Below are 21710 nucleotides of genomic sequence, written 5' to 3'. Positions count from 1 at the left end.
ATCCAAATACTTGGTTATGTGCTTGTAATGATGAAATGTAATTTGAATTGTTAAGCTCTAGACTGATGAGATTCCCCCAGGATTTACTGGAGCAGCACGATTACCCAGAAAAGGGTTGTGGTGACATTTTGTAAAAGCTCCTTAAGAAATTTTATAAAAAGATACACAAGCAACAAGGTAGTTTTATTTGTGCGTACTGTTATTAACTTTGTAGACCAAAGCCTAATAGGCATCAGTGGCTCACAGCTGTAATCTTAGCTACTCAGGAGGCTGAAATCTGAGGATCACAGTTTGAAACCAGCCTGGGCAGCGAAGTCTGGGAGACACTATCAGCAAACAAGGAGTACAACTATAGCTAAAAATGGTAGAGTGTTAACCTTGAACAAGAGCTCAGGGACAGTACACAGCCCCTTAATTTAAGCCCCATTACTGGCAAAATCTAAATAAAAATAAAAATAAACATTGTAGGCCGGGATTTTAGCCTAGTGGTAGAGCACCTGCCTAGCATGCACGAAGACCTGGGTTCATTTCCTTAGTACATACACAGAAAAAAACAGAAATGGTACTGTGGCTCAAGTAGTAGAGCTCTAGCCTTGAGAAAGCCCAAGGACAGCACCTTAAAACTGGCTAAATAAATAAATATTGTAGAGCAGGATAGGAATCCTAATACTTCTGTACTATGTATTTGTTCAAAGTTTGCCAAGGGATTTAAATGGTACAAGCATAGTACTCCAAATGAACTGCTGCGACTATACGGGATTGGATTAACAGAAGGTTCTAAGGCCACTGTGAAAAACTAAGGATAACCTGAGTGAAAAATAAGAGGCTTGCTTACAGATTTATGCCTCCTCTTCTTGCTTTTCTTCTTATGCTTTTTTGATTTCTTATAACTTCTCTCTGAGGAGCAAAAAAGAAAATAACATATTAGAATGTATTGACTTAGAAGTCAATGACTGTAACACAAGTAAACAGAAATGCTCACCAGACTCGGCACTAGAAGAATGTTCAGATGCAGAACGGGACTCTGATCGCTGTCTTTTCTTCTTTGAATGACTGTCGTCATCATCTGAATCTGACCCCTAAATATACAAATATTTCCTTAAGCACAGTGTGAACTGATGCCTTATTCACTCACAGTGCCATTTAAGAAAGTTCCTTACCGATCGAGAGCGAGAGCGTTTCCTATGATGTTTTTTCGACTTTTTAGAGTGTTTCTTGTTCTTTGAATGATGATGCTGACACTCATGCTTATTGGGGCAAAGGAAAATTAAAAAATTGAGAATTTACATTAGCATTGAAATGCATGAAATTCGAGCATGGGTTTTCTAACAAGCTGTCTGGCTCTTGTGAAGCCATAAGCTACAGGATACAAGCTGTTTTCTATCTGCTTTGTAAGAAAAAAAATTTTTTTGAGGGCCTAGGGCTTGAACTTAGGGACTATAGTTGCTAGGCAAATACTCCACCACTTCTAGCCTTTTTGTTTTAGGTTTTCAGAAAGTTTTTGTCTGTAGCTGACTTTAGACAGACCCTTTTAATTATGCCTCCTGAATACTGGAGGATTTTAGAAACATATTACTGAAGCCAGGTGCGGTGGCTTGTGCCTATAATCCTACCTACTCAGGAAGCTGAGATCTGAGGATGGCAGTTCAGAGCCAGCCTGGGCATTAAAGAACCGGAGATTCTTCTCTCCAATTAATCATCAGAAAACTGGAAGCTCAGGGACAGTGCCCAGGCCCAGAGTTCAAGTCCCACAACTGACAAAACAAAACATATTGTTGAGATGGGAGTCTCCTGTTTGGACCTGGCTGGCAATGAATCATGATCCTCCCAGTCTTTGCCTCCCAAGTAGCTAGGATTAATAAGTGCTGCGTCGCTGTACCCAGCAAGAAATATTTAGATTTACTGATAATGAGTGTGGCTGATAAGCTGCTGAATCTCTAAAACAATGATACTAACAAAGTCTGTTTAGATGAATATTAATATCCCAGCCAATTTCTTGCAGCCTTATTTTAATTTATAATAGTTTCTACAGAAATCTAAGATATTATCATTTGCAGTGGATTTTAGAAAATATACTTGGGTTTAAACTCTGGGCCATGCATTTTCTTTTTTTCCATATATTTTTTATTGTAATTAATAGAAGGGTTACATTATAATTGCCAGATAGAAGGTACATTAATTCACGTACATTGATACCCTTTCTCATGTTTTGGTCCCCATTTCCCTCCCCCACCCCCACTCCTCATCTTGTTTTCCCCCCTTCCCTATCCAATTTCAAATAACCAAATACAAATATATCCAATATATCAGATAACAAAGTAAGATACTGTAACAATATGAGATCATCAAGCAAAAGAGATGAGAGATAACATAGTACGTTAAGGACATTTTCTAGGCTAGTTCTCTACCACTTGAGCTAGGTCTTCAGTTGTCTCTCAATGGTTATTTTTGAGATAGGGCTTTGTTTTCTGTCTGGGCTTTTCCTAAACCACAATAGGTTTGTCTTCCAAGGTTAAAGACATCGATATGGAATCTTTTGGACTTTTATGGATACACTGACCTCAATCTCAGACTTTTATGCATTAGCTTAGGATGGCTTCATATGCCACCATACCCAGCTATGGATTAAGGAGCCTTGTGAATGTTTTTGCCCAGAATGACCTCAAATCATAATCTTTCAATTCTCAGACTCCCAAAATAGCTAGGATTACAAGGCTAAAAGACCTAGATACTTTTGCTTTTTATTAGTTATTTGCTTTTTATTAGTTCAACCAGTTATGAGAAACGAAATTACCTCAAGCACATGCATAAAATCTTTAAATATTCTCTTTCTTTCAGATTCTAGAGTTATGTCTTCAAATGCTGGCTCTTTTACAAATCTCTCCCGGATCTAGAAATTGAAGGTATGGTATACATAAATATAAACAAACACATCAATATACCTAAAAGGAATCCAATAAGTGGTAACTGATAAACCCATCTGCTTAATGAACATTCTTTTCCTCCTTTAATAGTCTTTTTTTGGGGGGGGGGCGGGGGGGAAGGGAGCAGTCCTGAGGCTTGAACTCAGGGCCTGAGTCCTTGGGCTTTCTCAAGGCTAGAGCTCTACCACTTAAGCCATGGCACCACTTCCAGCCTTTTCTATATGTGTGGTACCAAGAAATTGAACCTGGGGTCTCCATGCATGCTAGGCAAGCACTCTACCACTAGGACATGCTCCCAATCACAAAACTTTTCCTCTTTTGGGCTGGCTGTGAGTTTTGAACTCTGGGCTTGGGAGCTATACCAGAGCTCTTCAGCTCAAGGCTAATGCTCTACTATTTTTCAGCCACAGGGCCACTTCCTAAATAGTCATTTTTAACAACTATTCCCTAAGAGTTGTAGTGGATATACTTTTGGTTTATACCTAATATACTTTTTGTATATTATAAATGTATTGTTTAATAATTTTAAGTTTTTTTCAAAAAAATAGACTTTTCCTGTACACAACAGTTAATTATAGTAAACTGACAAGTAGACATACATCTTCCCAGACAGCATCCAATTCTATAGGAGGAGTAGCTTGTTTCAACATGCTCTTGAATGCCGACTCTTTTCGTTTCATTTTCCGAGCCTCCTCTTTTTCTCTTTCACGTTCTCGGGCCTCTGCCTTTTCCAGTAACTATTAGAAAACCATATTTAATCAGTTATAATTATAGAACCTCTTTTTAGAAGAATCCTCACATCTTGTATAGTTATGTATATAATCAAGTAAGGTGAAAGAAAACAGTGGCCTATGTTAAGCTTCCTTGGCTCAAATTTATTGACAAGTTAACTATCTTAGTAGTCTACAATGTATAATTCAGCTGAACACACTCCTAATTGTACCATTAAAATAAGCTTGTTTTGGTAATCAACTTACACTATTGAAAGCCAACTTGATATTTCCAGCATCCAAAGTAGTTGATCTTTTAGTCGAACTGATTATTGCCACAAAATCTTCAAAAGTAGTATTTACTTCAACTACAAATCCTTTGTCCTAAAATCCAAGAATCTTGTTATAAATCATACAGAGAAACAAAGTAAAACATTCTAAGTAAAATATATGTAAATAGGTGTCTGTACTTACCTTTAGAATGTCTTTTATTATCTTTTTTTCATCATGATAACGTGCTTTAAGATCCTCAACATAAAACTTGAAAAGATCAAGTGCAGTTGATCCTAATGAAAAAACTAAAAAAGTCAAAAGCTAGCTCTAACCAAAGAGCTGCGATTACTTTTTTTGTTTATAAAACAAACATAAAACATCCCTCCCCCCAACACAACCAACTTCCTCCAAAGCCCATTTCAACTACTACTGAAACTACAAGTTTGGAATGAAAAGAATCTCACCAGGCTGACCAAGCATATTAGTGAATCTAATGTCAGAACTAATAGTTGGATACAATTCCATCCAAGATGACATAGAATGTAGTTGTCCATGTTCATGTAATTCATCTAAAAATATCTGGGGGAAAATTAAATTTGGAAAGTTATCTTAAAGCATATAAGAAATAAATAGAAGTATCAGATGAAAATACATTAAATAAATAGCAACATTTGAATAGCTGAATAGATTGTATAGTTATTCTACCAATGTTACTTAAATACGTTTAGGTACAAAGAGTATCGGCTATTTGATAAAAATAACTTCTAGACACACATACATGTAACTATACATGATGATTCAAAATTTGAGTATTAACTAACCCAAATAAAAATAAAAAACATTTATTACAAAACACATTTCTGATTTTTAAATTTTGCCTAAGCCATATTTTAGTTATTGTACATTTAAAATCTAAAGGTGTTAATAGATCTGTGTCTCTAACATGAGGAAGTATAGTTTCCCCAAAGTAGAAGTGCAAGGCTTAAAACACATTATCTGATTTCAAAACTATTTTGTTTCCTTCAAATTACTATTATCCAGGCCAGTAGCATGGTCTAGTGTTAGAGTGCTTGTCTAACCCGCTCGAAGCCCTAGGTTCAATTCATCAGTACCATATACAAAGAAAAAGCGAGAACTACTGTGGAGTGCTTACTAGCACTGAGCCTGAACAAAAGGGCTCAAGGGAAGTGCCCAGGCCATGAGTTCAAGCCTCAGGCCTGGCAAAACAACAACAATCCCCCAAATCCTTTACATGTAAGTCAATTTTTTGAAAAAGTTGTTTTACTTTCTCCTTTCCTCGCTTACCTACTATGTACTTTCAAAGCAATATATTAGGCCTTTTAGTAACATCAATTTCTATAGTTCCTACTTACCACAATCCTTAGATTCTGAGGGCATGATAGCCCACAATTTTCTCCTTAAGATTCAGTAACATCAATCAAATATAGCTTCTGAGCATATAAGTAGTGGCTACACTGAACCATGTGCCTTAAATACATGATTTTTCAAAATTTAGCACCAAAACTCTAATTTTAAAAAAATACTGATGTTAAAATTATTACATTTTAGATATCTCCAAAGAATCAGATTACAAGTTCATTAAAAAATGATCAAGTTAGGGGCCCGGAGTTTGGCCTAGTGGTAGAATGCTTGCCTAGCATGCATTAAGGCCCGGGTTTGATTCCTTGGTACCACATACATAGAAAAAAAAAAAGCCAGAAGTGGTGCTAAGGCTCAAGTGGTAGAGCTCTAGCCTTGAGAAAAGTCCAAGGATAGTGCTCAGGCCCTGAGCTCAAGACCAGGACTGGCAAAAAAAAAAAAAAAAAAAAAAAAAAAATCAAGTTAGAGCTGGTGGCTCATTCCTGTAATCTTAACTACTCAGAAGGCTGAGATATGAGGATCATGGTTCCAAGCCATCCCAGGAAGGTAACTCTGTGAGACTTTCCAATGAGACACCAGAAAATTGGAAATGGAGCTATGGCTCAAAGTAGCAAAGCATTAGGCCTGACCAAAAGATGTCTGGGACTGTGCATAGCCCAGGCCCTTAGTTCAAGCTCTTCCCAACAACAGCACCATCCTCCAACAAACCCAGTTAAAACTGCATATAAAGCATGCATATATACATACATATATACCCAAAACTACTTTTCCCTTCAAACAAGAACAAACATGTTCATACAGTCTTACTGCTCTGAAGTTTTATTCTCAGCTTCCTTTTATTTAACATAAATCTAGCTGGGTAGACACCAACTCTCTCACTTGCTAACCTGCTTTTGATATCTAAAACAGGTTAGAAATTATCTTCAGAGATCTTAAAATCTGTTACTGTTCTCTTTATTCATTTAGTATTTCACTTTCAGGGATTTAAGTCCTTGTGCCTTTTCTATTTCAGAGGTAGAATCATGCATTTTAAGATGTTTTGCAGGCCGGGAGTTTGGCCTAGTGGTTAAAGTGCTTGCTTAGCATGCATGAAGACCCGGGTTCGATTCCTCGGTACCACATACATAGAAAAAAGCTGGAAGTGGTGCTGAGGCTCAAGTGGTAGAGCTCTAGCCTTGAGAAAATCCAAGGACAGTGCTCAGGCCCTGAGCTCAAGCCCAGGACTGGCAAAAAAAAAAAAAAAAGATGTTTTGCAGCATGATTAGTCTCTATGCACCATACCTTTCTTTCAAATCCAACAGTCAAAACATTATTTTCCTGAAAACTACCTTCTGACAGCCTTTCTACATCACCTTCCATCTTTTTTTGTCATGTTTATATATTGTTTATAAAATAACTTTTTTTTCCCCTGTTGCTGTTGGTTGTGAGGCTTTTAACTCAGGACCTGAAAGTGCCACTTATGGCTTTCTGGTGGTTACCTGGAGATAAGAGGCTGACAGATTTTACTGGAACTAGGGGCCTGGGCACTGTCCCTCAGCTTCTTTTGCTCAAGGCTATCACTCTACCACTTGAGCCACAGTGCCACTTCCAGCTTTTCTGTTTATGTGGTACTGAGGAATCAAACCCAGGGCTTCATGCATGTTAGGCAAGCAATGAACCACTAAATCATATTTCCAGCCCCTGACCACTGACAGACATTACAAAAATTTATTACCCAATTGGCAAATAAATATGTAATAAAGATTAATTAAAATGTAACAAAAATAAAGTGCTCAAGGAAATCAAACACCATCCCTCAAAAGAACCAACCAACAAGGGCTGGGAGTATGGCCCAGTGGTAGAGTGCTTGCCTAGCATGCACGAAGCCCTGGGCTCAATTCCTTTGTCACCACATAATACAGAAAAAGCTGGAAGTGATGCTGTGGCTCAAGTGGTAAAGTACTAGCATTGAGAAAGCTCAAGGATAGTGCCTAGGCCCTGAAGATCAACCCCTAAGACTGGCAAAAATAACCCAAACCAAACCAAAGAAACCTCAACCACCACCACCACTACCAAAATAACAACAGAACTGAACAAAGCTTCCTTCCAGATGAAAATGCAATCAACCATGTAGTTAGGACTCAAGTGATAGGTCATGGATTCTCAAAATATGATTCCATCAGTATTAATATGATGTGGAAACTTAAGAAATACAAAACCTCAGATTCTACCTCCAGATGTATGAAAAAAAATTATCAAGAGTTAAGCTCAATAAAGTGTATTTTTAATAATCTTCCAAATGATCCTCTAGAAAACCACTAATGGAGTATGGATTAAAATACTATAAATATGGTATTAAGATGGCAAGTGACTTTTGATATGGTAGGAGAATTATTATATTTAATTAATTTATTTATTGGCCAATCCTGGGTTTGGCAGGCCCTGGGCACTATCCTTAAGCTTTATCAGGGCTAGCACTCTACCCTTGAGTCACAGCACCACTTCCAGTTTTTTCTGTGAATCGAACCAGGGTCTTTGTGCATGCTATCAGTAGGCCACATTCCTAGCCAGGAGAATTACTTTTTAAGCACTTCAAGTGATTCTGATATACATTTAAAATTTTGATAACCATTATCATCGAGGATTAAAATATGCCTCACTTAGACAAAAACAGATTTTAAGAAACAAAATCATATGAGCCACTGCGATTTTTTTTTTTTTTAATCAGTCATAGGACTTGAACTCTGGGCCTGGGCATTGTCCCTCAGCTCTGCAGCTCAAGGTTAGCCCTTTACTACTTGAACCACAGAGCCAATTCTGTTTTTCTGGTGGTTAATTGGAGGTAGAAGTTTCATAGACTTTCTTTCACGCCAGAACTGGATTTGGACTGGCTTTGAACTTTGATCCTCAGATCTCAGCCTCCTGAAAAGCTAGGATTACAGGTATAAGCCACCGCCTGGCTCTAACTTGCCCGGCTCTAACTTATGTTTTTATCGTCTTTAATGAAAGCCTATAATACAGAGTACTTGGTTTCAAATCCTAGCTCTACTACTCCGTAACTGCTGAACTTGAGGTAGTTACTTACCTCTCCAATTCTATTTCCTTACCTATCTGTATGGATAAACCCAAACAGAATCTGTCTTTAGAAGGCTGTTATAAACACTGAGATTATATATATATATATAATATGTAACAGTAACCAGTATGTGCTAGTTGCAATTCAACTGTTATTGAAATGGCTAATCTTGTAAGTAAAGCAATGAAAAAAGTCATTGCTTTCAACTATTTTAAATTACTGTTAATAAAAGGATTACTAGATCTGGGTGACAGTGGCTCACACCTATAGCCATAGCTATATAGCAACCTGAGATCAGGAAGACTGCAGAATGGACCAACAAAGGCAGAAAGGTCCAAGAAAAGTTCTTCAAATAAAAACTAGCAGGAAGCTAGATTAGTGACATGAATCAAAGCTGAATAAGCAGGCTGGAAAGCTGAACAAGCATAAGGCCCAGAGTTCAATCCTCACTCTAGGGATGGAAAGTAAAGAGAAAGTGATGTGTGGAGATGGAAAAAGAGCCATTGGCTAAAGGACAATTTCTATGTATAGTGTTCATTCTCAAACTATATATTATTTCTTATGTAGTCTGGAAAACTACACATCAGTTACTAATGACACGTCATGCATGTTTTGTTTCAGTCATCCCAGATCTTGTTTTCCTCAACTACAATCTTACCTATAAATGCTCGCCCTAAATAACATCTGCAAGTCCATCTTTCTTTGCCTAATGTGACTGCTTATGTAGATCAAGAACCAATCAGTGAAACTGCACACCTACATAGGTGTAGGTCCTTCACAAAGCTTAGTAAGTCAATGATAGGTCAGTCACCATGGTATAAAATAAAGCTAGAAATGAGATTTTTTTTCTATTACCTGAAAAGATTCCCTGTTTTTACGCTGCCGTCTCCTTTCTCTCAGCAAACTTTTCTGTTTTTCTTCTTCTTCTTCCTTTTCTAAAGCTCGAATGTGTTCTTCAAAGCAAATTAATGCATCTTCTTTATCCATGTCTAAAATGGTTTTCAGATAGATGTAAATTTCAAATATCAATAAGGAAAAGTTTGACTATATGAATTAACTCAAGAGATAACAAATTCTCTGTCCAAAAATACTTTTTTTGGGGGTGGGAGGGAGGGACAATGTTAGAGACTTTGTATTCCTTAGGCTCTACCACTTGGACCAGCCATTATAATGATGTGTTTTATAGGAAATTTCATGAAGACTTCACTAAAAAATCAGGATAAAAGAAACACTATGATTCTATCTGGTGGATATAATGTAACCCTCCTATTAATTACAATAAAAAAAATCTACATAAAGCAAAATTGAATTTGTCTACCTAGGCTGGTTATGAACCTCAATCCTCAGATTTCAGCCTCCTGGATAGCTAGGTGACTCATAGTAAGCATGAGTCACCAATGCCTGGCATCACGTGTATCACTTTATAACAACAAATTGGGTAAATTATCAGGTGATTTCATTGTTCTGTTAACAATGCAGTGTGTATTTACATAAATTAAACAGATACATCACTGGGCTATATAACCTTATAGAATCACCAGTGATAAACTGTGTATCATTAACTAAAATATCTGATAAGCAATGTATTATTAACTATCATTAACTGGTGCTTAACGGCACAAAATTCTATGTCCCACCAAAAAGCACATTAAACCAAAGGTTTTAGAGAAGTGGTAAACAAAATAGCTTTAAAAAAAAAAAGGCAGGGCCACGAGTTTGGCCTAGTAGTTAAAGTGCTTGCCTAGCATGCACTAAGACCCGGGTTCGATTTCTTGGTACCACATACATAGAAAAAAGCTGGAAGCGGTGCTGAGGCTCAAGTGGTAGAGCTCTAGCCTTGAGAAAGTCCAAGGATAGTTAGTGCTCAGGCCCTGAGCTCAAGTCCAGGACTGGCAAAAAAAAAAAAAAAGGCAACTAGGGAAGTCAGAAAAGGTACCTGAGAAAGCCTAATATAAGGTAATTGACATGCATATTTTTAGTTTTTATAAGACTCTGAAGTTACAACCCTGGGTATGGAAGCATGGATCCGTGCTACAGCACATGTGTGCATGCTGGAAAGCTCTGTGGTTGGTTCTTCAGCACATATTTCTTCAGTAGGTACTACACTACTCCAATAAGTCAGCATAAGGAAATATGGTTGATTTAAATATAAATGGCACAGCTTAAGTTCATAATAAACCTAACATAATTTTTTTATTTCAAGAATTATCTGTTTAAGTCAACTTAAGTTTCTGGAGAAATATTGTTCTCTATTAACACTGAAACAGAAATGACATATTTGAAAATACAAACTACTGTGTAAAACTGAGTAATTTCCTATTAAAACAAAATGATTCTGCATTACTGATGGATACTGTTTGAAACCAAATTTCTTAGTAGTCATTAATCTTACTCTGTAACTCCTCATCTTCTGCAAAAGTTGGATTATCCATCAGATACTGCTGGGCTTCAGACCAAGTAGTAGAATAAGTTACATTAGCCATGTTGTCAAGAATGTTTTTTAAGGCTTCCCAATTCCTCTTTCGTAACTGTTTTGCTTGTTCCTACAACAAAAAATAAATTTACTTGAAAATCAAAGAAACTAAGATACTTGAATTGCAATTATTGAAGGTTTCTTTACATTCTAATGGATAAATTCTGAATGCTATGCATGAATTTAAGTAACAGTGTTCTTGGTGCTAATTAAGAATGAAAGACATACAGAGACAGAGAAAGAGAAAGAAAGAGACAGAGACAGAGGTGAGACAAGCTGAGGGAAGGGGTAGGAGAGCGAGGGAGAGGAAAAAGTGTGTGTGTGTGTTTGTGTGTGTGTGTGTGTGTGCACTTGTGGTGTTTGAAGTTAGGCCTTTCACACTTCCCCTAGCATTTTTTGTTCAAAGCTAATGCTCTACTACTTGAGGCACAAATCTGTTTCCAGCTCTTTGCAAGTTAACTGGTAATGAAATCCTCATAGTTACTTGCCCCATCTAGTTGTGAACCTCAGTTATCCAACATTAGCCTACTGAGTAGCTAGAATCACAAGTGAGAACCACCAGCACCTCCCTAGCTCATATACCACCATCTTATTTTAACTGCTCTTTAAAGCTAAAATCTAAAAAATGTATTTTTTGTTTTTCTTGGTTCTAAACTCCCTAAGCCTTTCTTCTACCACCATGAGGGACAGACACAATTTATAATCTGAGTACTTATACAATCATATAATAGGATCAGTAAGGTCTTCATTCTCCTTAAAGTACATATCTGCATTGCATATATAATTTTACAAAATCCATATAATTATGTATGTTCTCTCAAACTGCTTATTATCCACTGCCAATGAACAATAAACAATAGTATATCATAAAGACATGAATATATCAAGTTTTTTAAGATAAATCTCATAGGAATAGTTAGACAGTACTGCCCATTTTGAACAAATCATGTACAAAGCAAAAAAAAATGGGGGGGGGGAGAGAAGTATTTATAAACCTAATAAGCTAAAAATAAAATTTAAGTATTTCTTCAATTCTCAAAAGTGGGAATCCAGTTTGATAAAAGAGAATCCACACAGTACTTCTGATTGACGATAGATAAAAACTTATATTGATTTACAAATATTATTCTTAATACCTTTTCTTTTTTTGACAGAAAGAACAAAACATCTTCATAGATTTCAAGCCGATCACGTTCTGATATTGCATTCCAGACCTCCATCTCTCCAAACATTTGCTCTGCTTTCCTATTCATAAAAAAATTGTTAAATTTCACTATACTAGTAATATTTTATTAAACATTTTTTTGGGGGGTACTTTTTTTTCTTTAACTAAGGCTAACACTCTACCACATGAGCCATAGCACCACTTTGTTTATGTGGTTCTGAGGACTTGAACCCAGGGATCCATGCATATTAGGCACTCCACCAATAAAGCCATATTCCCAGCCACGTTTTATAAATTGTTTTGTTGATGTTGTTGTTGGTTTATTTGTTTCTGTGGGTCAGGGGGCTTGAACTTGGCCTAGGTGCTATCCTAGAGCTCTTCAGCTCAAGGCTACTGCCTTACCCTTGAGCCAAGACCCACTTCCAGTTCTCCACAGGTTAACTGAAGATAAGAATCTTAAGGTCCTTGGGCCGGGAGTTTGGCCTAGTGGTTAAAGTGCTTGCCTAGCATGCATGAAGACCCGGGTTCGATTCCTCGGCACCACATACATACAAAAAAGCCGGAAGTGGTGCTGAGGCTCAAGTGGTAGAGCTCTAGCCTTGAGAAAGTCCAAGGACAGTGCTCAGGCCCTGAGCTCAAGCCCAGGACTGGCAAAAAAAAAAAAAAAAAAAAAAAAAAAAAGAATCTTAAGGTCCTTTTGTGCCCAAGCTGGCTTTGAACCTCAATCCTCAGATCTCAGCCTCCTGAGTAGCTAGGATTACAGGCATGAGCCACTGCGCCTGGCTACATTTTATAAATTTTAAGCCCAATCTAAAAGCACCAATGTGAACACTTGGTAGACTCTTCCTTTGCATGGCCAATAATAAATAAAACAATGAAGGACTAGACTCAAGATGTTCTTAGAAATAAAAAATAAATTCATACTGGGCAATGTTTTATCATTGAGACTATTCCTAGGGTAGCTTACAGAGATTATGAAGTTATCAATAGAAGTAAATTATATACATTATAAAGATATCTGAAAGTTAAGTAACATGAAATACAACTGAAGTACCAGAGTTCCTCACTGAGACATTTCTGGAAGAGAAAAATAAAGCAGCACATAGAAAATAAGTAAAACTCTATGAAAAATGCTAGGGGAAGTGTGAAAGGCCTAACTTTAAACACCACAAGTACACACACACACACACACACACACACACACACACACACACAATAAAGCAACCTAAATTTAAGAATACTATATAAAAGCAGAAGGCACCCTTCTCCCTCATGGCCTGTGCAGCCTTGGAATGATGTCCCAGTCCCAGAGGGAGGGCAGGAACTCTGTGCCACACGCGGACATTTTTGTATGGAAGACACTTGAATCCTTAACTGTACTATAAATAAATTTGTATAACATAACAAAAAGAAAAAAAAACAAAAAAACAAAATATGCACTACTATAGCCTTCCTATTTCACAAATAAAGTCAAACTTGACCACTAAATTCTAGTTAATAGATCAAGTTAAATTTTACATAGACTTAACTACTGAGATTTTTTTTTTGTGTACCCTATACCATTCACAATCATATAGACTTATTTGGTATCATCTACTATGGATAAGTTACTTGAAGAAAAGTATGACAAAAAACAGTTAAGACACATAGGTATCATTAAAAATCTTACTTGTATCTGGTTGTAGAAGTCATTTTCTCATGATTTTCAAGAAAACGCTGAAAAGATTCCTTAGCCTCTTTATATTTTGATCTTGCTTCTTCCTTTTCTTCTTTTTCTGTCTGAACTTTATAGGCGTTAAAAGCTTGCTTCTTCTCACTCAACTTTGCTAATGCACTAAAAATTAGAAAAATATTACATAAGAGTAAAATACAAAAGTATGACAATCAAACATCAGTGTTTTGAAAAAAAAACTTTATGAGTAAGTTAAGAAATCCATTTCTTAAGGTCTTGGATTTTTGGTTTCTATCACAAGTAACACAACGGAACTCTTGGTACTCAAACAACAGATGTGCTAGAGTAGTCCAAAGTGATAATTTGATCTGCTCAAGATAAAAAAAAAAAATTTAAGGCAGTATTACCTGTATCGTGGATCATTAATGATCATTTTCATAGCTTGTTCCCATGAAGCATTGGATGGTACCCGCTGAAAATTATTCAAATGAAAATTTCAAGTTAGGAAAATGTCCAGGGACAGATAACAAAATACTTAAGATAAAACTCATCTCTGAAGTACTGACTGAAAACTTAAAACTAAAATTTTAACTTTAATTTTAATATTTTCTGTAGAGCAGATTAAATAGACAATGATTATAAGGAAAAATGCTTCTAATAAACATTAAGGTAGAAATATGTAAAGTATTTTGGCCTAGTGGTAAGAGTGCTTGCTTAGCATGCATGAAGCCCTGGGTTTGATTCCTTGGTACCACCTACAGAGAAAAAGCCGGATGTGGCTCACGTGGTAGAGCATTAGGGTTGGGAAAGTTTAAGGACAGTGTCCAAGTCCTAACTTCAAGCTCCAGGACAGACAAAAAAAAACCCCAAAAAACAAAAAGTAAGTTTTAAGCCAGGTACTGGTGACTCACATCTGTAATCCTAGTGACTTAAGAGTGCTGAAATCTGCAAATAGCAATTCAAAGTCAGCCAGGGCAGGAAAAGTCTATTTTCAATTAACCACCAGAAAATTGGAAGTGAAGCTGTGGATCAAAGCGGTAGAGCTCAGGAAAAGTACCAAGGCCGGGAGTTCAAGGCCCTTTACTGACCAAAAAACAAAAACAAAACAAAAAAAACCCAAAACAAAGAACAAAAAACAAAAGTTTCATTTTCAGTCATAGTGCCTAAGTTTAGCATTTTCAATAAAAGCATCAAAGAAGTAAGTAAAACTTCATTTACTCCACAATTATTACATGTCATATTAAAATCTATAATTAAAATACCTTTTCTTTCAATAATTCTTTGAATGCTTGCTTTGCCTCCTCCTTTGTATTCCAAGTATATGTCTTCTTTGCAGGTTGGCTCTCCTCCTCTTCTTTTTTAGGAGTAAAACTATAGACAAATTTAAACATCTTATTTACAATATCTATCTATCTATCTACCTACCTACCTACCTACCTACCTACCTACCTACCTACCTACCTACCTATCTACACTTCACTTACAAAAATATAATAACTGTTTAGAAAAAAGGAATCTTATCTAAATCCCCCAACACAAGTATCTGAAGAGAAATACATAAGAGCATAATTTTCTAAAACTTCAGCTAATGTCCTGCATAAATGACAAAATAAAACTTACTGATTAATATTTTTAAACAGCTTTATAACCGTAAACTTTGGACAGGCATGCATAAATACAGGATGCATAGATTAATCAAGATCATGCTCAGAAAACTATAAACCACTAGCCAAATTCACAATACTGTCATTTTTGTAAATACTATTTTAGTGGAATACAACTACGATAATACAGTTAAGCTATCACAGCAGAAATAATCACCATTATGACCATATAACATACAAACCTCAAAGTATTGTTATTTTGTGGAAGCTTGTTAAACAGGTATCTCAAACAAAAAGAAAGCAAGAAATAGCAACGGTATATTATGGAAGGGTTATTCTGAATAATAGAAAACAGTATAAACAAAAATTAAGTATAATACTTAGAGAACAGAGAAGTACAATACTGGGGTGGATTGCAATAAAAATAAAAATATATCTTATTTTCTATATTAAGTATTAGAAATTGAAATGCTAGCTATTGGGAGAATAAGTGTCTGTGGTCAGTCTGGGTATACATGTGTGAAACCAGTCAGTCAGTGGCTGGACACAGTGGCATAAACCTGTCATTCTAGCTACATGGGAAAAATAAATAAGCAGATCTTGGACTAGGTTAGTCTATGTTTACAAATGAGACACTATTAGAAAAGGAACGGAGCATGCCTCAAATATTAGAGCACTACCAAGATGTAAGGCACCAAGTTCAACAACAAATCTACATGTAAAAACTAACAGCAGGCCGGGAGTTTAGCCTAGTGGTAGAGGCTTGCCTAGCATGCATGAAGACCCAGGTTCAATTCCTTGGTACTACCTACATAGAAAAAAAGCTGGAAGTGGTGCTGAGGCTCAAGTGGTAGAGCTTTAGCCTTCAGAAAGTCCAAGGACAGTACTCAGGCCCTGAGCTCAAGCCCAGGACTGGCAAAAACAAACAAACAAACAAACAAAAAACAGCAACAGCTGGGCATTGATGGCCCATGCCTATAATCCTAGATACTCATGAGGCTAAGATCTGAGGAATATGGGACAGCCAAGGAAGCTCAGGATCTGAATTCAACCTCTAGGACTGGCACAAATCAACAAAAAAATCCTAACATCTACTTTAATTAAAATTGAGTACATAATCATGTAGACATATAAGAAGAACCTTCACATAGTCAAATAAAAATTTAGAATGAAAAATAGGAACTTGTGAAAAGTTTAAAAATTGAACTTATTCTTAGGCCTTTTGCATTAATGGAGTCAAAACAGGGATTGAAAATATACAAAAAAAAAAAATCACATCTCTACTGAACATGCAATTTTTTTGTCATTCCCTAAGCAATATAACAATTTAGAGGTAACCTACAAAGATGATTTATCAAGTACACAGGATGATATGCATTGGTTACATGCGATTACAGCATCAATTTAACTTAAGGGACTTGTGCACTTGTGAGCTTTAATATTTAAAAGCATCTAAAGGTACGAAACCTTAACCACTTTTTTGGGGGTAGGGGGGGTGGTTGGTTGCAGGGTTTGAACTCTGGGCCTGGGAGCTGTCCCTGAGCTCTTCAGCTCAAAGTTAGTGCTCTGCCACTTTAGGCACAGTGCTACTTTGGGCTTTTTCTGCAGTGAGGCAGCGAATCCAGGGCTTCTCGTATGCTGCAAGCACTCCACCACTAAGCTACATTCCCAGCCTAATTTCAATTTCTAGTCCTCCAACACATAATCTGTTAAGTTCTAAACATCAAAAAATTATAAAGCAGTTTAACTGTGAGCAACTAATTTAAGAAAAAGAAAACACTGTAACAAACAGAGAGATAAAGGCAATCTCCTCACATTGATGGATAGCTTTGTTTGGATAAGATTAATTTTGTGTGCGTGTGTGTGTGCTGGGGCTTGATATCAAGAGCTAGATGCTATTCCTGAGCTTTTCTGAGCCTTTAGTCACAAGTCAACTTCTGACATTTTGGTGGTTAACTGGAAACCAAATCTCATGGATGTTCCTATCTTCCACGCTGGATAAGAAATCTTGTTCCAAAGATCCCAGCCTCCGGAGGCACCAGCACCTGGCTAGGGTTAACTCTGTACATACAAGAACATCTTTATAGTTAAGAATTTTAGTTCTCTACCTCCCTTTTTAAAGCTATATATTGTTTAACCACAGGGAGGAAAACACATACCAACTACAAAAACTAAAGAGATCTCTAGCTAATTTTCTCACGTTTTAGTAAATGCTATTTTTTTGCCCATTTGATTTTTGCTTATGTGGTGGAAAAAATAATTTCAATTATTTTAATTTTTATATGTCTGTGTATCTTTGTAAAGATGCTTCTTGGACAGCCATCTTTCTCTATAAATTGCCATTTCTCACCTGTGGTGCATTTTTCAAAGATGTTTATATTTTCTTATTCTGGCAGACTTTCCTCAACTTCTACAGTTGATATTTGTTCAGTCAAAATCCAACTCTGGCACTTTCTATTGAAGCTGTGCTGAACATACCAGAGATTTAAGGGTTTTAACAACAATGTGTCAGGTGCTGGTGGCTCATGCCTATAATTCCAGGTTGAGATCTGGGGATTGTATTTCAAAGCCACCTATGAGATTCTAACCTCCAATTAACCAGAAAACTGGAAGTGGAGCTGTGGCTCGAGTGGTAGAGTGCTAGCCTTGAGTACAAAAGCTCAGAGACTTGAGCTTAAGTCTTACTACTGACCCCCCCACAAAAAAAGGTACTAATCCTGTTTTCTTAATCATGGATGCCTTTTACATTTATTTTGACTTCAGATATATTATATTCAAATGATGTATCTAAACATATTGTACCTTCAAATTTGTACTCTAAAACCTTTCTTCAGTAATATGTATGATAGCCCCTTTTGAGGCTGAATTCGAGGGTTGTCATGCCATCAATCACCTGTCTAAAGACTAAGCTGGTCAACTGTTTTACTTAAACGTTATGTTTACTGACTACGCTGGCTTTTTTTTTTTTTGGCCAGTCCTTGGACTTGAACTCAGGGCCCGAGTGCTTCCCTGAGCCTTTCTGTGCTCAAGGCTAGTGCTTTACCACTTAAGCCACAGCATAAGCTGTCATTTTTCTAGTATTGATTTTAAGGAAAGAAATTACTTACTCAGCTACAGTTTCTTGTTTTGATGTTTCTTCTCCAGTATTACTGGATACTTCAACACTTAGATCTTGAACAGCTGTGGTGTTAGTAAGTTGTGTTTGTTCCTCAGTTGATATAGTCACTGTATTTTCATTATCTACAACAGTAGCAACAATGGAAGTAACTTCTGGCTCAGGAACAACTGGAACACTTCCCACAGTATTAGTAGAAGTGGAAGCATTGGCTGCAGCTGCGGCTGCTGCAGCTGCAGCTGCTGCAGCAACAACAGCTGCAGCTGCTTCAGCAGCAGCCATGGTACTCATAGTGGTGGGGATTTCTGTTGCAGGAACCGGGGCGGTGGCTGCTGCTGCTGCTGCTGCTGCTGTGGTGCACTCCTCTTGTTTGCTGAAGCAAACAAACATAAAAGACGTTGTCACTTCATTTTTATCACTACAAAACTAAGGTCAGTTGTAAAGCTAGCGTAACAACAAATGAGAGAAATGGAAGGGCAGAAAAATCCAATGATACTAAACTAGTAAGATATTCAGAAAAACTAAAGTCTCAGAAAACTTTTATTTTGTTCCTCTTGAGGAGAGATGGTACTGTAGGTATGTACCACCAAACCCAGCTACTAATACTAACTTTAATTCACAATAATGTATTAACACTCATAAAAAGGAGTTTTCATTTCACAAGCCCGATAATTAACTTTATAAAACACACTAATTTTCAAAATTGCTTACCTGCTTTCTTCAGCTTTAATCATGGCTATTAAAAAGAAAAAGGAATCATCAAATAAATTACTGAAATCCACCTTAAAAGATATAGAAAAGCATCATACATTAAGATTTAATTTACCACTAAATTTTATTATTCCCTTTTACAAATCAAATGCTTGTTCTTGTTTAGAGAGTAGCAACTAAGCAAGGGGGAAAAATTTCTTTAAGTGCAGTTTTTTGTCCTACCTTATTAAAAAAAAATTCTAAGTTCAAAATTATAAAACCCATAAAATTCCAGCATATTTTAGTATCTGCATTAATAAGTAGGTAGCTATTCATAGCAACTATTTGTAGTAGGGTTATACTAGAAAGGAGCTTGATACTTTAGAAATAAATAAACTGGGAACCTACCTATCTACAATATTATTATTAGCCAATGACAGTGCAGAAAACTGCAATTAAGCTTTAAGATATATACTCAATAATTTAGTAGTACAAAAATATCTTTATTCAGAATCAGGAGGGAATGAGGTGCTCCATGTGACTACATCTCTTTACAAAAATATTTTTTAAATATTGCTCTTTAAAGCAAAATAATTCTGAAAATCTGTCTAGGATGGCTAAAAATATGTTAAGAAGTTTATCACTAATGTAAATGAACGTATTTTGTGATACAAAAAAAAGGAAGTAAATATAGAAAAGGTGAATGTATTTAAGACAAAAATATTAAGAAAAGTGGAAGTAGTGCTGAGGCTCAAAGAGGTAGAGTGCTAGCCTTGAACATTTTTTTTGAAAAAGCTAAGGGGCTTTAGTTCAAAACCCCACAAAGCCCCAGCAAAAAAAGACAGTATTTTTTATGCTGTCTTTCCATTATTATGGAATGATGTCATTCATAAACCTGTAAATTGTTAGCTCATCTCTACTATGTTGCTGGAAGGTTCTAATCTAGTTTCATTTATTACATTAGGCTGTCTTATGAGAATAAACTTCAATTTCAATTCGTAATCAAATACATTTTATAGTCCTAAGTCCTCTTTAGACAAATTTTTCTACATTTACCCAGGTAGTCTGACAATATTAAAATATTTTCCTCTTGTGAATAAGGTATATTATCTTCAATAAAAATATACAGAAACTAATTTACAATGTTATTAAACAAAACCAGCACTAAATACAATCTGACAAAATATATAAAAAATGTAAACTGACATTCAAGGTTCTTTAGTATCCACTATTCTTCAGTGGGAACATATGTTCCGTGTATGCACCAACACCCAGAAGTAAGTACAAATTTTGTATGTGAAGTTCAATTTTCCAATCACATATGACAAAAACAAAACAAAACAAAAAAAAACAACCCACACCAAATACAGCTTTAAAAGCCGCAAGCTCATTTATAATATAACCCTTAAATGAAAGAATTTCTTGAATGAAGGGAATTTTCACTGCAGGTTTATCCAATCACTGTTAGTGAACATAATTAGTGATATACTCTAAAATTGTTAAGTATAACAGAAAATGAATTATCAAAGCAGCTCACCATGCAGGTTTGATTTTGTAATAAGACCTCCAGCAACAATGGTATTCTGGTATCCTAGTTTCAGTGGAATCAAATCAAATAAAAATCTATTTAAAATCTATATAAACTTAGATTAGAGCAACAAAACCCACAAAACTGCCATTATCATTTAAATTTAAATTAACATTTTTTTAAAAGGCCTTTGAGTTATCCTACCCAGGAAAGTGGGCATATATTTCTGTGTGTGTGTGTGTGTGTGTGTGTGTGTGTGTGTGTGTGTGTGTGTGTGTAAATATATTAAAAGTAATTACTATTTTCTCCAATTTTACCTTCAAGATCCTCAAGTTCCTTAGGTTTGGCCCAGCGAGATTCTTTTGTTTGAGAATTATAATAATAAGGCTTTCCAGAATCAGATTTGTACTCCTTCCAGGGGCATTTAGATAACAGTTGCTAAAGAATAAAAAATTTCACTGATCATTCACATTGATGTTTTCATGATGTAGTATTTTATAATTTTAAATCTTGTGACCTGACAATATTGTTATTAATTATTGAATACTTAGTAACATCATTTGAATATTACATAATGATTACAACAGTACCACAAAATTTAGAAAATTCTAAACAACAGTGTTACTTGGAAAAAGTAATTTGTTATACGTAATATATCTATTAAGAAGTTAAAATAGAAAGTTAGGTCTCAATGCAATTCAATTCCTGGGTTTGCTTCTCTCTCTTTCCTCTCTCCCTCTCTTTCTTTCGGTGGGTCATGAGGCTTGAACTTGGCCTGGGCACTGTCCCTGAGCTCTTCAGCTCAAGGCTACCACTCTACTGCTAGGCCTGGGCATTTCAGCTTAAGGATACACCACCCTACCCTTGAGCCAAACTCCACTTTCCATTTTCTAGAGGTACTGGGCTGGCTTTGAACCTGATCCTCACTCAGCCTCCTGAGTAGCTAGGATTACAGGTGTGAGCCACCACGCCCAGCTTGGGTTTGCTTCTGTATTTATTAACATATCCATATTTAGAAATACTTCACAAATACAAAAACAGAGAAGTATAAAACTTGGAGGTTAGCAAAGCCTTAACAAGACTATGTGAACTAAATATACATGGTATACAGTAAAACAATT

At 36.1% G+C, this 21710-nt stretch overlaps 1 protein-coding gene across 8 annotated transcripts in view; it reads right to left on the bottom strand.

The window, feature by feature from the left end:
- The window catches only part of Prpf40a (pre-mRNA processing factor 40A), a 54575-nt gene that overhangs the window by 2816 nt on the left and 30049 nt on the right, over positions 1 to 21710 (bottom strand). For 2 of the 8 annotated variants that reach the window (XM_090342822.1, XM_090342817.1), the window contains exons 7-24: positions 20907 to 21027; positions 20599 to 20652; positions 19083 to 19107; positions 18364 to 18744; positions 14915 to 15023; positions 14060 to 14124; positions 13650 to 13814; positions 11952 to 12060; positions 10735 to 10885; positions 9198 to 9331; positions 4372 to 4486; positions 4109 to 4212; positions 3902 to 4018; positions 3524 to 3661; positions 2795 to 2890; positions 1161 to 1247; positions 983 to 1079; positions 836 to 897 (exon numbers count right to left, since the gene is read on the bottom strand). In XM_090342822.1, the coding sequence (XP_090198948.1) occupies positions 836 to 897; positions 983 to 1079; positions 1161 to 1247; positions 2795 to 2890; positions 3524 to 3661; positions 3902 to 4018; positions 4109 to 4212; positions 4372 to 4486; positions 9198 to 9331; positions 10735 to 10885; positions 11952 to 12060; positions 13650 to 13814; positions 14060 to 14124; positions 14915 to 15023; positions 18364 to 18744; positions 19083 to 19107; positions 20599 to 20652; positions 20907 to 21027 (2130 nt within the window). The remainder of the gene's footprint in view (positions 1 to 835; positions 898 to 982; positions 1080 to 1160; positions 1248 to 2794; positions 2891 to 3523; positions 3662 to 3901; positions 4019 to 4108; positions 4213 to 4371; positions 4487 to 9197; positions 9332 to 10734; positions 10886 to 11951; positions 12061 to 13649; positions 13815 to 14059; positions 14125 to 14914; positions 15024 to 18363; positions 18745 to 19082; positions 19108 to 20598; positions 20653 to 20906; positions 21028 to 21710) is intronic. The other 6 variants (XM_090342823.1, XM_090342818.1, XM_090342824.1 and 3 more) reach the window with 3 other exon arrangements.

Source organism: Megascapheus bottae, chromosome 12 (genome assembly GCF_031878675.1).
Source record: "Megascapheus bottae isolate mThoBot1 chromosome 12, mThoBot2.hap1, whole genome shotgun sequence".
Lineage (NCBI taxonomy): Eukaryota > Metazoa > Chordata > Mammalia > Rodentia > Geomyidae > Megascapheus > Megascapheus bottae.
The sequence above is the reverse complement of the archived record's forward strand: the minus strand, read 5'-3'. Positions and strand labels throughout refer to the sequence as shown.